A 13,039-nucleotide genomic window follows, 5' to 3' on the forward strand; every position below is an offset into this window, starting at 1 on the left:
TTTGTCAGATATTTCCAATATCTCTGTAATTTTGGTGTTGGCATCTGTTGGTTGTCCTTTTCTATTTAAATTATAGTTTTCCTGGTGTTTGGCATGATAAATGATTTTTTTATTTGAAACTTGAACATTTTGAGTACTATGGTATTGCCAAGTGGAGTTAAAAGGTCAGCCTCTCTACTTGGCCTCTCTACACCTGTGGGGGAGAAGCAGCTTCTTGTTATTGCTGAGTGGATATGGGAGTTCTGGCTCCTTTCTGGACATTAGCTGATACCACCCTGACTAGAGGAGTAGGAGTTCCTTATACTGTTCCCCACATAACCTCTACTGACACCAAATGATCCTTCTCCAGTGGATAGAGAAAATGTTCTTTGTACTATTATTAAATAAATAAAAATTATTTAAAATAGTGTTTCTTTTATTCTTTAAAATTACTTGCATGTTTTATAATTACATACTATATGTTCATAATTCATTAGTTAAATAAATAGGTGGGAGTCTGTGCCTTACTATTTTACTGATAAAGAGACCCAATTGGATGTGTTTGGCAACAACTACATGAGATGCTATAGTGAATGTCTTCTTTTTCTGCAGCCTGGGAGCTAAAATTGTATCATAATCCTTCCTTACTTTCCTCTCACCCGCTTTGACCTTTGTCTGTAACATTTAACTTAGCTGCCTTTTGTTGTTTATCTGTGCTCTCATTGCTCAATTAGTTTCTGAAGTGTATTGATACACTTAGTTACTAATCTAGATCCTGGCAATGGAGACTGTATAACGCTTGTCCCCTGCCTTTTAGTAGGTTTCCTTTTCTAGCATAGTATTTTGACTCATGGAAAGCAGGAAGCATATCTTTTAAAACTTTTGTGCAAGGAGTAAGGATATGTATTCGTATTATGTGCTGGAAATTGTCATATGTGCTTTAAAAGAATTTCTCAAACATGCCAGACACGGTGGCTCACGACTCTAATCGCTGTAATCGCAGCACTTTGGGAGGCCGAGGTGGGCGGATCACTTGCGGTCAGGAGTTCGAGACCAGCCTGGCCAACATGGTGAAACCCTGTCTCTACTAAAAATACAAAAACTAGCCAGGTGTGGTGGCAGGCGCCTGTAATCCCAGCTACTCAGGAGGTTGAAGTGGGAGAATCGCTTGAACCCAGGAGGCGGAGGTTGCAGTGAGCCAAAATCATGCCACTGCAATTCAGCGTGGGTGACAAAGCAAAAACTCCATCTCAAAAAAAAAAAAGAATTTCTCAATCCATTTTGTATATGGTGGAAATTGTAGCTGTATAATCTCCAAATGACTTAATTTAGAAAGCTTTGAGTTTCATTATAAGTGTTAAGAGTTTAATAGGTTTTAAAGAGATCTTAGAACACTCCAAATTAGAAGTGATTTTACTCAGAAATTAGAGGTGAGTCAGATCTAAGTGTCTATCTTTAATTCCTTAGCCCATTATTACTGTTTTATCATTATACCATTTTTTCTAAGATAAAATTATTTGATAATTCTTTAAGTTGGGCAACAGTAGTGGGGACAGGACAGGCAGACATTTTTAAAAGTTGGAATGAGTTTGTAAGTCACAAAATATAATTGAGAAGCAACTTTTACATAATGCTTATTTACCTTTCAATCTAGCAGCTATTCTTTATGTGTGTTTATAAAGTCTTTTAAAATCTTTTTTTAGGTAGGTAGCCATCCAAGCTTCCTGAAGGAGGTTCGAGATCACATGCAGGACTCTTTCTTAATGCAGCCTGAGGTAAGAAGGAATGTAAATGGAGTTCAAGGCCTTAACATTTTCGAGCACTGCTACTACTGTCATTAATATGTATCTGAAAAATCTTGTCCAATTTGAAATATATTAAAATTTCCAAACTTAAATTGTATCAAATGATGAATGTTTTCTTTATCTCCAAGGCATAGATTTCTAATTTCACTAATTTTACGTGTATTTTCTTGTGATACGCTCATTTGTCTTTAGATATTTATGTTCTTAGGAAATTATTTTCAGATTTTTTTTAGTGCACAATACCTTGTACACAGTAGGCATTTAATAAAGGGATATAAAAATCCTCTCTTTTGTATCTACCTGAAAAGTTAAAAAAGAAACCCCTTTCTTCCAAAAAAATTTCTAAGTCTGTATTCCTGTTAATCCAGATAAATGAATTAGTAATGAGTAATAAGTGTTTAAAATTAGGAAGACTTTTATCAAGATAATGAAATTTACATCAGTAAACTGTTATTATCAGGTTAGTCAATAGAGCGTATTCAAATTTTGTCCGTTAATGTCCCTTACAGCAAATGAAAAACAATTATTTCTTGTCTAGAATCCAATACAGGATCATAGGCCATTATTCCTCTTCTTTTTTATTTTTTTATTTTTTGAGACAGAGTTTCGCTCTTGTTGCCCAGGCTGGAGTGCAACGGCACGATCTCGGCTCACCGCAACCTCCGCCCCCTGGGTTCAAGCGATTCTCCTGCCTCAGCCTCCCAAGTAGCTGGGATTACAGTCATGCATCACCACACCCGGCTAATTTTGTATTTTTTAGTAGAGACAGGGTTTCTCCATGCCGGTCAGGCTAGTCCCGAACTCCTGACCTCAGGTGATCTGCCTGCCTTGGCCTTCCAAGTGCTGGCATTACAGGCGTGAGCCACTGCGCCCGGCCCATTATTTCTTTAAATATAGTTTTTAGGCCTTTTCCCAACTCTCTTCTTCTGAGACCCGAATTCCAGATAATTCCTGCCACTTTCCCACAGTCACTGAGGCTTGTTTTTTTTTGTTTGTTTTTTTTTTGTATTGTTTTGTATTGTTTTTGTATTGTTTTGTATTTGTTTTGCATTGTTGTTTGTATTTGTATTGTTTTTCCCTAGTCTTTTTTTCCTTCTGTACTCCATTTTGGAAAGTTTCTATTGCTGTATCTTTAAGTTTGCTGATCTTTTAAAATCACCTGTGAATACCATGCAGCATATTTTTTCAGATGTTATGTTTTTCGTCTCTAAAAGTTCCATTTGGGTCTCTTGTGTATCTTCTATTTCCTGCCTAATTATGTTCATGTTTTCCTCTACTAATATTTTAATATATTAGCATATTTATAATAGTTCTTTTAACATCTTTGCCTACTGTTTTCTCTTTTTTTTTTTTGAGATGGAGCCTTGCTCTGTCACCCAGGCTGGAGTGCAGTGGCGCCATCTCTGCTCACTGCAAGCTCCACCTCCCAGGTTTACGCCATTCTCCTGCCTCTGCCTCCCTAGTAGCTGGGACTACAGGTGCCCGCCACCATGCCCGGCTAATTTTTTGTATTTTTAGTAGAGATGGGGTTTCACCGCATTAGCCAGGATGGTCTCGATCTCCTGACCTCATGATCCGCCTGCCTTGGCCTCCCAAAGTGCTGGGATTACAGGCGTGAGCCACCGCGCCCGGCCTTACTGTTTTCATATCTGCCATTTCTAGATCTGTTTCTATAGTTTGATTTTTTTTTTCTTCTTCTGGGTAATGAGTCATGTTTTCCTGCTTTTTTTTTTTTTTTTTTTGACAAAATGCCTGTCATTTTTAAGTTTGATTCAGAATATTGTGAATTTTACATTATTGGTTGCTGGATTTTGTTGTATTATTTTAAATGTTTTGTTAGACTTTGTTCTGGCATGCTGTCAAATTAACCTCGAATTATTTGGATCCTTTTGAGGCTTGCTTTTAAGTTTTTGAAAAGACTTTGGTAGCTCAAACTTCAGTCTGGGGCTATTTATTCATACTACCGCGGTGATACCTGGAGAGATCTGAATCATCCCCCGTATTACAAGGTCATCCCACTCTTGAACAGGTAGCAATACAGAGTACTTCTGGCCATGTGTGTTCTTTGGGAATTGTTAGCCTAATGCTTTATTGTGGTTCTGGAGTTCTTTCTCTGGCCACAGGTGCTTTCTTCTCACAAATCACAGATCAGTTGTCAGCCAAAATATGTCTGTAGATGTATTTTTAAGATCACAGATCAGTTTTCAGCCAATATATGTCTGTAGATGTATTTTTAAGATCAGAGCTTTTTTGTGCAGCTCCATCATCATCAGTACTGTTTCCCAAATTCTAGCTGCCTTGAAAGACTTGTGTTTCCTCAACTCAGTGAAACTAGTAAGTAGGCTCTGTTAACCTCCCCTTCCCCCAGCTACTTCTAGGCCTCAAGCTTTGGTAGCCACAGGACTCACTTGATTTGTTTCCCTTTTGTTAGGTGTACAGTTCTGTGCTAACTTGTGTGTAGAGTTTGAAAACCATTGTTTTTTTGTGTGTGTGTCTAATTTTCTAGTTGTTAAAGGTGGGTGGGAGGTTTAAATCTAGTTTCTGTTAGTTGGGAGTGGAAGTTACCTCTGCTTTAATCTAAATAGTTCCCTAGTTTTTGTTTGTCTTTTATGACTTGACATTTTGAATACCACTTTGGAGAGCATCCCTCAATTCGTGTTTGTTTAATAGTTCCTCAAGATTAGATTGAGGTAATGCATTTTTGGCATGAATACCTCATAAGCGATGTTGTGTCCCTCTTCGTGCACATCAGGAAGCACATGATGTCTATGTGTTCCATTATTGTGTGTTAACTTGTTTAAGGGGATGTCTGTCAGGTTTCTCCAGGGTAAAGTTGCTATTTTTCCCTCTGTATCTATTTAAGTTAAACAAACTTTTCACCCACTATTTTTAGCATCTGTTGTCAATTAGAAAAAAATCCTTAAATTACAAAGTTAGAATATGTCTGTTAAAAGAAAAATTGTAAATTATACAGTAATAGAGAAAAGTAAAACATGATGGTATATACATTTTTAAACCCTTTTTTCTCTGCACAGACAAATCTTGCAATATGAAGAGATGATTTCCAGGTTTTATTGAATAGATGAATTGTAATTTTTACTGGAAATTATCTTATTTAGTATAATAAATATTACAATATTATGTCATTGTTTGAGTTTTATTGCCACTTCTTCTAATCAAGGTTCTTCACTATTTCAGTGCTTTGGATTCCTTTGGTAATAAGGACAGATTCATTCTCAGAATGTTATTAAATGCATAAAATACCTATGATTACAAAGACAGCCAATTATATCAAAATATAGTTACCAAAATATTTTTTAAATTTTTGAAATGTGCTGCTTTATTTTAATGTATTTAGGAATAAAATACAGTGGTTAATAACTACAATTTTGAAGTAAAGTTGAATGTAATTGATATATTAAGGGATTCTAAGAGTGATATAAAAATTGGGAATTTTTATTTTTGACAGCCATAGTCCCTATTAAACTAATGAAGTAAGTTTGTTGCCTCCAATCAGAGTGAAAGAGAATGTTAAATTTCAGTTAGAGGTTAGTAAATATAAAGGTAATTTTTTTACTGTGGGATGTCACAGACTAAAGTTCATATTGTATTTGAATGTGGCTAGGAAAGTAGATAATATGCAGCCTATATCTTGGGGCCCCATTTCCTAAATTAGATTTGCAGCAGCAGGTACATCAAGCCATTCTTTCTTGATTACCTTCCCTTGTGGTCTACTTGATTGGTCCAAATGTACCAAATGAAATATACTTCCTATATGTAGAAGGAAAATTTGGGAGAAGTTGTGAAATCGTGACAGTTTTGATATTCACGTGAAATTGGTTAAAATTAAAATATAAGGTACATCTTTTAAATGAGTAGACTGAAAATGAGCCAGTTTGTCATAAACTTACCCATCATATCTACCTTTTACCTTATCCATATCTTGTTTCACTTGGTTCTATCTCATTGTTTTTCACTGAAATTATATGTAGGCTTATTTTTCCCCATGCCCAAAAAGGGAATATTTTAATTCTGAATTTATTCCACAAAGCTTTGTTCCTTTACATCACTAAATGTGTGTTTATAGGATGCATATAAATTTTTATGAAATTTAAATATGATTATTTTGATTGCTTACATATGAAGCTGAGTAAACATGGCATAAAATTATATTTCCCTTTTGGCTAATGTTCTTTCATTAATTGGTTCTTTGAGGCAGCGGTAGCTGTGCAAGTGGCAGTATTGAAATATTCTCAGTGATTCTGTCATTCTGATAGTACTTTCTCATTTTCTTTTTCTTTTTTTCTTTTTTGGAGACAGTCTCACTCTGTTGCCCAGGCTGGAGTGTAGTGGCGCGATCTTGGTTCACTGCCTCCCAGGTTCAAGTGATTCTTGTGCCTCAGCCTCTCGAATAGCTGGGACTACAGGCATGCACCACCACGCCTGGCTAACTTTTGTATTTTTAGTAGAGACGGGGTTTCGCCATGTTGGCCAGGCTAGTCTCGAACTCCCAACCTCGTGATCTGCCCATCTCAGCCTCCCAAAGTGCTGGGATTACAGGTGTGAGCCACTGCACCCAGCCTTCACTCTCTTTAGATAAAATTATTTGTCTGTATGAAACAGTTGCCTAACTCCATGTTTACTTGATGTCTTAAAACTGTTACTACTTATTTAATCAGTCTGCCAATAAAATCAGTGTTGGGATCACAAATCCAAGGGATAGACTCACTCGGTCAGTTTGAAGAATGTTTCAAATAGAAATCAAATCCATGATTTGATTAGATGGTGGAACTTAATTTATATTAGTAAAAGAATTCTTTGTAGGAGCTGATACATGGAGGCCTTCTACAGACATCTAGTGGGAGCTGGTTTTTCTGTCTTGCAAACTTGCAACATAGTGGCAGTTGTCCCGAATATTTTATAGCATTACTAATTTGTACTGTAGTTTCAAGTTTTAAACATTTTGTATTGTTTCATTGATTTGCTTGGTTTTTGTCCCTTTTCCACTATAGAAATTTAAGTCATCAAATAGACCTCAGGAAACAAAAAAAAGCGCAGAGCATTCTGCTCTATTATACTTACACATCATAATAAGATATAATATGTTTGCGGCCATTTTTATTTTTTCCTTGTCACCATTCTTTTGCAGTTGACAGATATTTTTGAAGGAGGACCTATCATTAAAGAATGAGTTGATTTCCACTTTGAAAAGCAAAATTGAGGGCTTCCTTTAGTTGATATTTCAGTAAATGAGGAAGTAGGCAGCGTAAGTGGTTTTAATAAGATGATAATGAATATGCATTCCTGGCACATAAACAGCTATGTTTTCTTATACTTTTTTTATTCGTTTCAAGCTGAAAGACCTTTTTCTTGATGTTGATTGTATTTTTTTGTTTATTTTTACCTTCCATTTATTACCTTCATTTTCTGAAACCCTGTGGTATTTGTGACATTTTTCCATGCAGTGTATTCATTTCAGTTGTTATTTTTGTCCTGATTGTTATCTATAACACCTATTATTTATGCTCTCCATGGAACATTTCGAAGCCTTCTTAATATTTTCATATTGTATAGATGCTCGTGGGTATGAAGACGGATTTAATTGCAACATGAGGTGGAAAATGGATACAATTATTTTGCAACATGATTTGTGATATTTGATTTAACTTGATTATGACAGAGTTCTGCAACCACTCAGAGGATCAAAACAACTTGCACTTGAAGGCTAGCCTTTCGTTTTTATTTCTACCTTTTTTTTCTTTTTGTGGAAGATGGGGTCTTGCTGTGTTGCCCAGGCTGTTCTTGAACTCCTGGGCTCAAGCAGTTCTCTACAAAAAAAATACACCCCCACCAAAAAAAATAGCCAGGCAATTGGTTGAACCCAGGCTGGTCTCAAACTCCTGGGCTCAAGCAATCCACCTCCCTAGGCTTCCCAGTGTTCTGGGATTACAGGTGTGAGCCACACCCTGCCCTCATATTCTTTATCTCCTTTTGTTGTTGTTGTTGGCACATACAATCATTCATTGCTTAATGACAAGAATACATTCTGAAAAATGCATCGTTAGACAAGTTTGTTTTGTGAACATCACAGGGTGTACGCAAACAAACCTAAATGGGATAGCTTATTGCTGATAGGCTACAAGCCTGTACAACATGTTACTGTAATGAATACTGCAGGCAGTTGTAACACAATGGTAAGTATTTGTGTATTTACATATATCTAAACATAGAAAAGGTACAGTAGAAATATGGCATTACAATCATTGAGTGAAACATCGTTATTTAGTACATTACTGTATTCACTTTTGGCAGGAGGATTAACTTTATTATTATCTATTGATGAATTATTTACTTCATTTTATAGCCAGAAATCATTTTGAATGTGGTTTAAATTTTTTTAATTCAAAAAATTTTTTATATTTTATTGTGGTTTAATGAGATTTCAAATGTAGTAGATAGGTGATAAATCATTTTTAGGAGAAGTTCCAAAAGTGCTTGGAACAATAGCAGCTCAGTGGGAAAAGGATTTAAAATCTTCAAATTCATTCTTCACCATACTTTTTATTGTTAAGGCTTATATTTCATAGCTCCATTTAATTTATTTTGTCAAATGACAAAGAAGTATGTCCTCATTATAAACAAAAAGCACTGTGCCTTTCCTACATTTTTCAGGTTTTACTTAACTCTATGTAGGGATTCTGTTAAACTAAATATAATAGAGAGAAAAACATTCTATTTTTGAAGGCGACTTAGCTGATGATCATTGCTTTGTTTGGACCTTAACAGTTGTTGCATAGTTAATAGTTTGTATGTAGATGAAGACTCATGACTCTAAACCTGTTTAGAGATTAACAGGATTGTTTTGCAGAGACAAAAAGTGTAATGAAAAATTGGTAATTCTTTTCTAGTTAAGTTGTAGTCTTAAAAATTATCTTTTTATGTTTCAAATTTTAGAAATATGGAAAACTGACAACTTGTACTGGTTGCCGAACACAGTGCAGGTTTTTTGATATGACTCAGTGTATAGGTCCTAATGGATATATGGAGCCATATTGTTCAACTGCTTGTATGAACAGTCACAAGACAAAATATGCAAAATCACAAAGTAAGTTTCACGTATTTGGACAGTTAAAAAAACTTTACAACATAATTAATTTTTGCATAAATACTCTTATTTAATGTTGTTTTTATGCTTGTTTTTAACAGCTTTTTATTTTATATTAATCTTTTTGAAAACTGTTCTAATTATTTTGATTATTCTGCATTACTTTTTCAGTTCTCTTCATATCTATGTTCTTAACTAAAATTGTTACTCCACCTAAAAAATTACCCAAAACTGAGTTTTTTCTCTATATCTGTGTATGTTTTAGTGGCATAATATCAGAGTCCGTTATGACAATATTTTAAAGGTGCACATAATCTTCAGTATTGAAGGTGCAAATAATAATAGTTTATTCTTTAACAGAAACTTCTATAATCTCAGTAGTTAAGATAAAAAACTTTTTTGTTACTTTATAAACAAATCAGATATGTACCTTTTCTTTCCTAGGTTTGGGAATTATTTGCCATTTTTGTAAGCGAAACTCTTTACCTCAATACCAAGCCACAATGCCTGATGGAAAACTGTATAACTTTTGCAATTCCAGTTGTGTGGCTAAATTTCAGGTTTGTCGTTTATTTTGCATAACCCATGCCCCCAATAAAATACACATAGAAAATAATCAGTGTAATATAATATGCTTTATCTTTATTTTATCTTAATTTTTACGTAGCTTGTTGAGGGTCAAATTGGAAGGTGGATATCCTAGTCACAGAATATGTGGCTGTACCAGTTTTCTATTTTAGCCTGGATAGTCTAATTGAAATTATAATTATTACTCTGATACAGATTTTGAAGGAAAAGAAATTTTAATATAGTTTAGTTCAGTGCTGATGTGTAGTTTTTTCTTATTAGATGGTTTGAATAAAATGTGAACCGTAAGGGGAACTCTTATGTGACAAATGGATAGAGGACCTAGATGTATTTAGCCTAGAAGTGATAAGAATACATGTTTTCTTCATATGTTAGAAATGGACCATGTAAAGAGGGAATTAGATTTTTTACACTAGGCCTTAATTTAATACAAGATCAGTTTTAGGGAGACATTTTTCATTTTGGTAAATGTAAAGAAAGACTTTCTGACATAGTTCTTCAAATTTGGAGTATGGATAGTCTCAGCAGATAGATTCTTGGAAGCGTTCAAACTTAACCTGGTTGACCACTAGGAAGGAATAGTTTAGAGGGAATTCAAGCATTAGTTAGGTGATACGATTAGGTTTATCTGTTGTGTGTGAAAATTTCAGGGTATTACCCAAAGGTTCAAACCCGTGCATAAAGCCATGCTTCATGAGTTAATTCATCCAACAATTCTGCTTTGTTCCAGGTACTGTGCTGTATGTTAATTTATTTAAACTGCAAATATAGTTTCTTAAGTATAATAGTTACTATATCACTTATTAGTATTTAAATTGAGGTGTTTTTGAATTCAAATGAATGTCAGTTTTTGTTAATAGTAACATTCTCACTGAGCTTGGATGATAGACCACATTTAAGACTTAACTTGTTATTTTAGAAGTTGGGATCATGGCCATTGATACATCCTTACAGTGGTAGATATTGCTTTTGCTTTGTTGGCTTTTCTTAAACTAGAAATTAAGGAATAATTATTAATTAGAAGAGAGGAAGACAGTGTCTATAGCATGCTACTTGTCAGATCTTGAACTTTGTTTTTTGATATTGTTGGATAAACTAAACTGGTAATTGAAAATATTGTAACTACCCTTTTCATTTAATTGAAACTTGTATCACCCATGATTTGATAAGATCCTCTGTATATGTACATTGTATATTTTAAGATATACAGTTACCCCTCGATATCCATGGGCAAGTGGTACCAGGACCTCCTGCAGATATAAAATTCCAGGGATGCCCAAATCCCTTAATATAATATGGCATAGTATTTGCATGTAACCTACAATGCAAGTCTTCCTGTGTACTTTAAATCACATCTAGATTACCCTTAATATCTAATGCCATGTAAATGCTATGCAAAGAGTTGTTATACTGTATTGTTTAGGCAATAATGACAAGAAAATGACTGTACATGTCCATACAGATGCAATCATCTTTTTTTTTTTTTTTTAATTTTTGATCCTCTGTTGGTTGAATCCATGGATATGTAGGACCGACTGTACTTAATTTAGGCTCTTATTTTGAGGAATACATCCAGATAGGCCTACAGGCAGCTTCATCACTCTGCATATAAATAATAAAAAATTGACAGAAAAGCAACGTTTTTCCCTTTATCATAAAGCAAACCATATATTTTGAACTTTATATCTTCATTAGATGTTTTTCCTTTTAAAAGTAAGATAACAGGATAGTATTCCCTCTTAGTACATTCAGACTGCTATTACAGAATACCTTAGACTGGTAGCTTATAAATAGAAGTTTGTTTCTCATAGTCTGGAGGTTAGTAAGTCCAAGATAAGGCACTGGCAATTTGTTGTCCGTTGAAGGTCTGTTCCTCATAGATGGTACCTTCTTGCTGTGTCCTCACATGGTGAAGGTAGCGAACGAGCTCCCTCAGGCTTCTGTTATAAGAGTACTGACTGATTAGATCACGAGGGTGGAGCTCTAATGGTCTGATCACCTTTTCAAAGCCTCTACCTCTTCTAATACTGTCACCTTGGGGTTTAGGATTTCAGCCTGTGAATTTGTGGGGGAACACCAACATTCAGACTGTGGCATATTCCATTTGTTTTGAAAGACTAGTTAACTTTAATGGGGCTCAAATTTTTTGGAAACGCTAAGGGTAATGTTGGCTTTTATTTTTTAAATTTATTCATCTGATAGTCTTAAATCTGTATATTTTATTTTTCACAAACAGTGTTGTACAGTGTATGCAGAAGTTTTAAAAATGGTAGTTTTTTCTCTTTCCACTGTACATTGAATGACTAATTTTTATTAACCATTTCATGCATTAAGGTTATATGTAATATATGAGTAATATGGTTAAAAAAATGATAATTAAATACCAGTGTCCTCACCATTCAGATTAGGAATTAGAAAAAAATCTGTCAATGTCCATGTATGCTTATATTGTGTCTTATTCTGTAAATTTTTTTTTTTTTTGGAGACAGAATCTCACTCTGTCGCCCAGGCTGGGATGCAGTGGCACGATCTCGGCTTGCTGCAACCTCTGCCTCCTGGGTTCAAGTGATTCTGCCTCAGCCTCCCAAGTAGCTGGGATTACAGGCACCTGCCACCATGCCTAGCTAATTTTTGTATTTTTAGTAGAGACGGACTTTTGCCACATTGGCCAGGCTGGTCTCGAACTCCTGACTTCCAGAGATCTGCCTGCCTCTGTCTCCCAAAGTACTGGGATTACAGGTGTGAGCTGTGACGTCCAGTCTGTAAATTGTTTTAACTTTAAAAAAAGGAATAGTAAAGTTCCTTGTATGAATACCAGTGTGTAAATCTTTTTTCTCCTAACTTTGAAGAAGAAGTGATCAATTTTTAAATGTAATATAGGCCGATTTCTTTTCCTTTTTTTTTTTCTTTTTTTCAGATGGAGTCTCGCTCTGTCACCCAGGCTGGAGTGCAGTGGTGTGATCTTGGCTCACTGCAACCTCCGCCTCCTGGGTTCAAGCGATTTCCCCTGCCTTAGCCTCCCAAGTAGCTGGGATTACAGGCATGCGCCACCATGCTTGGCTAATTTTTTTTTTTTTTTTTTTTTTTTTTTTGAGACGGAGTGTCGCTCTGTCGCCCAGGCTGGAGTGCAGTGGCGTGATCTCGGCTCACTGCAAGCTCCGCCTCCTGGGTTCACGCCATTCTCCTGCCTCAACCTCCTGAGTAGCTGGGACTACAGGCACCTGCCACCACCCCCAGCTAATTTTTTGTATTTTTAGTAGAGACGGGGTTTTACCGTGTTAGCCAGGATGGTCTCGATCTCCTGACTTCATGATCCGCCTGCCTTGGCCTCCCAAACTGCCGGGATTACAGGCATGAGCCACCACGCCCGGCCTAATTTTTGTATTTTTAGTAGAGACGGGGTTTCGCCATGTTGACCAGCCTGGTCTCGAATTCCTGACCTCAGGTGATCTGCCCGCCTTGACCTCCCAAAGTGCTAGAATTACAGATGTGAGCCACTGTGCCTGGCCAACATAGGCCTATTTCACTGGTAGACTTGGAATGAAAATTACAGTAGGGATGC

The 13,039-nt window shown here is 35.8% G+C and overlaps 1 protein-coding gene across 12 annotated transcripts in view; it reads left to right on the forward strand.

The window, feature by feature from the left end:
• ZMYM2 (zinc finger MYM-type containing 2) overlaps nucleotides 1-13,039 on the forward strand; it is a 222,667-nt gene that overhangs the window by 153,808 nt on the left and 55,820 nt on the right. For 11 of the 12 annotated variants that reach the window (XM_054528713.2, XM_054528714.2, XM_054528715.2 and 8 more), the window contains 3 exon segments: nucleotides 1,683-1,754; nucleotides 8,739-8,889; nucleotides 9,334-9,449. In XM_054528713.2, the coding sequence (XP_054384688.1) occupies nucleotides 1,683-1,754; nucleotides 8,739-8,889; nucleotides 9,334-9,449 (339 nt within the window). 12 annotated transcript variants of the gene reach the window in all.

Source organism: Pongo abelii, chromosome 14 (genome assembly GCF_028885655.2).
Source record: "Pongo abelii isolate AG06213 chromosome 14, NHGRI_mPonAbe1-v2.0_pri, whole genome shotgun sequence".
In the NCBI taxonomy this organism is placed as follows: domain Eukaryota; kingdom Metazoa; phylum Chordata; class Mammalia; order Primates; family Hominidae; genus Pongo; species Pongo abelii.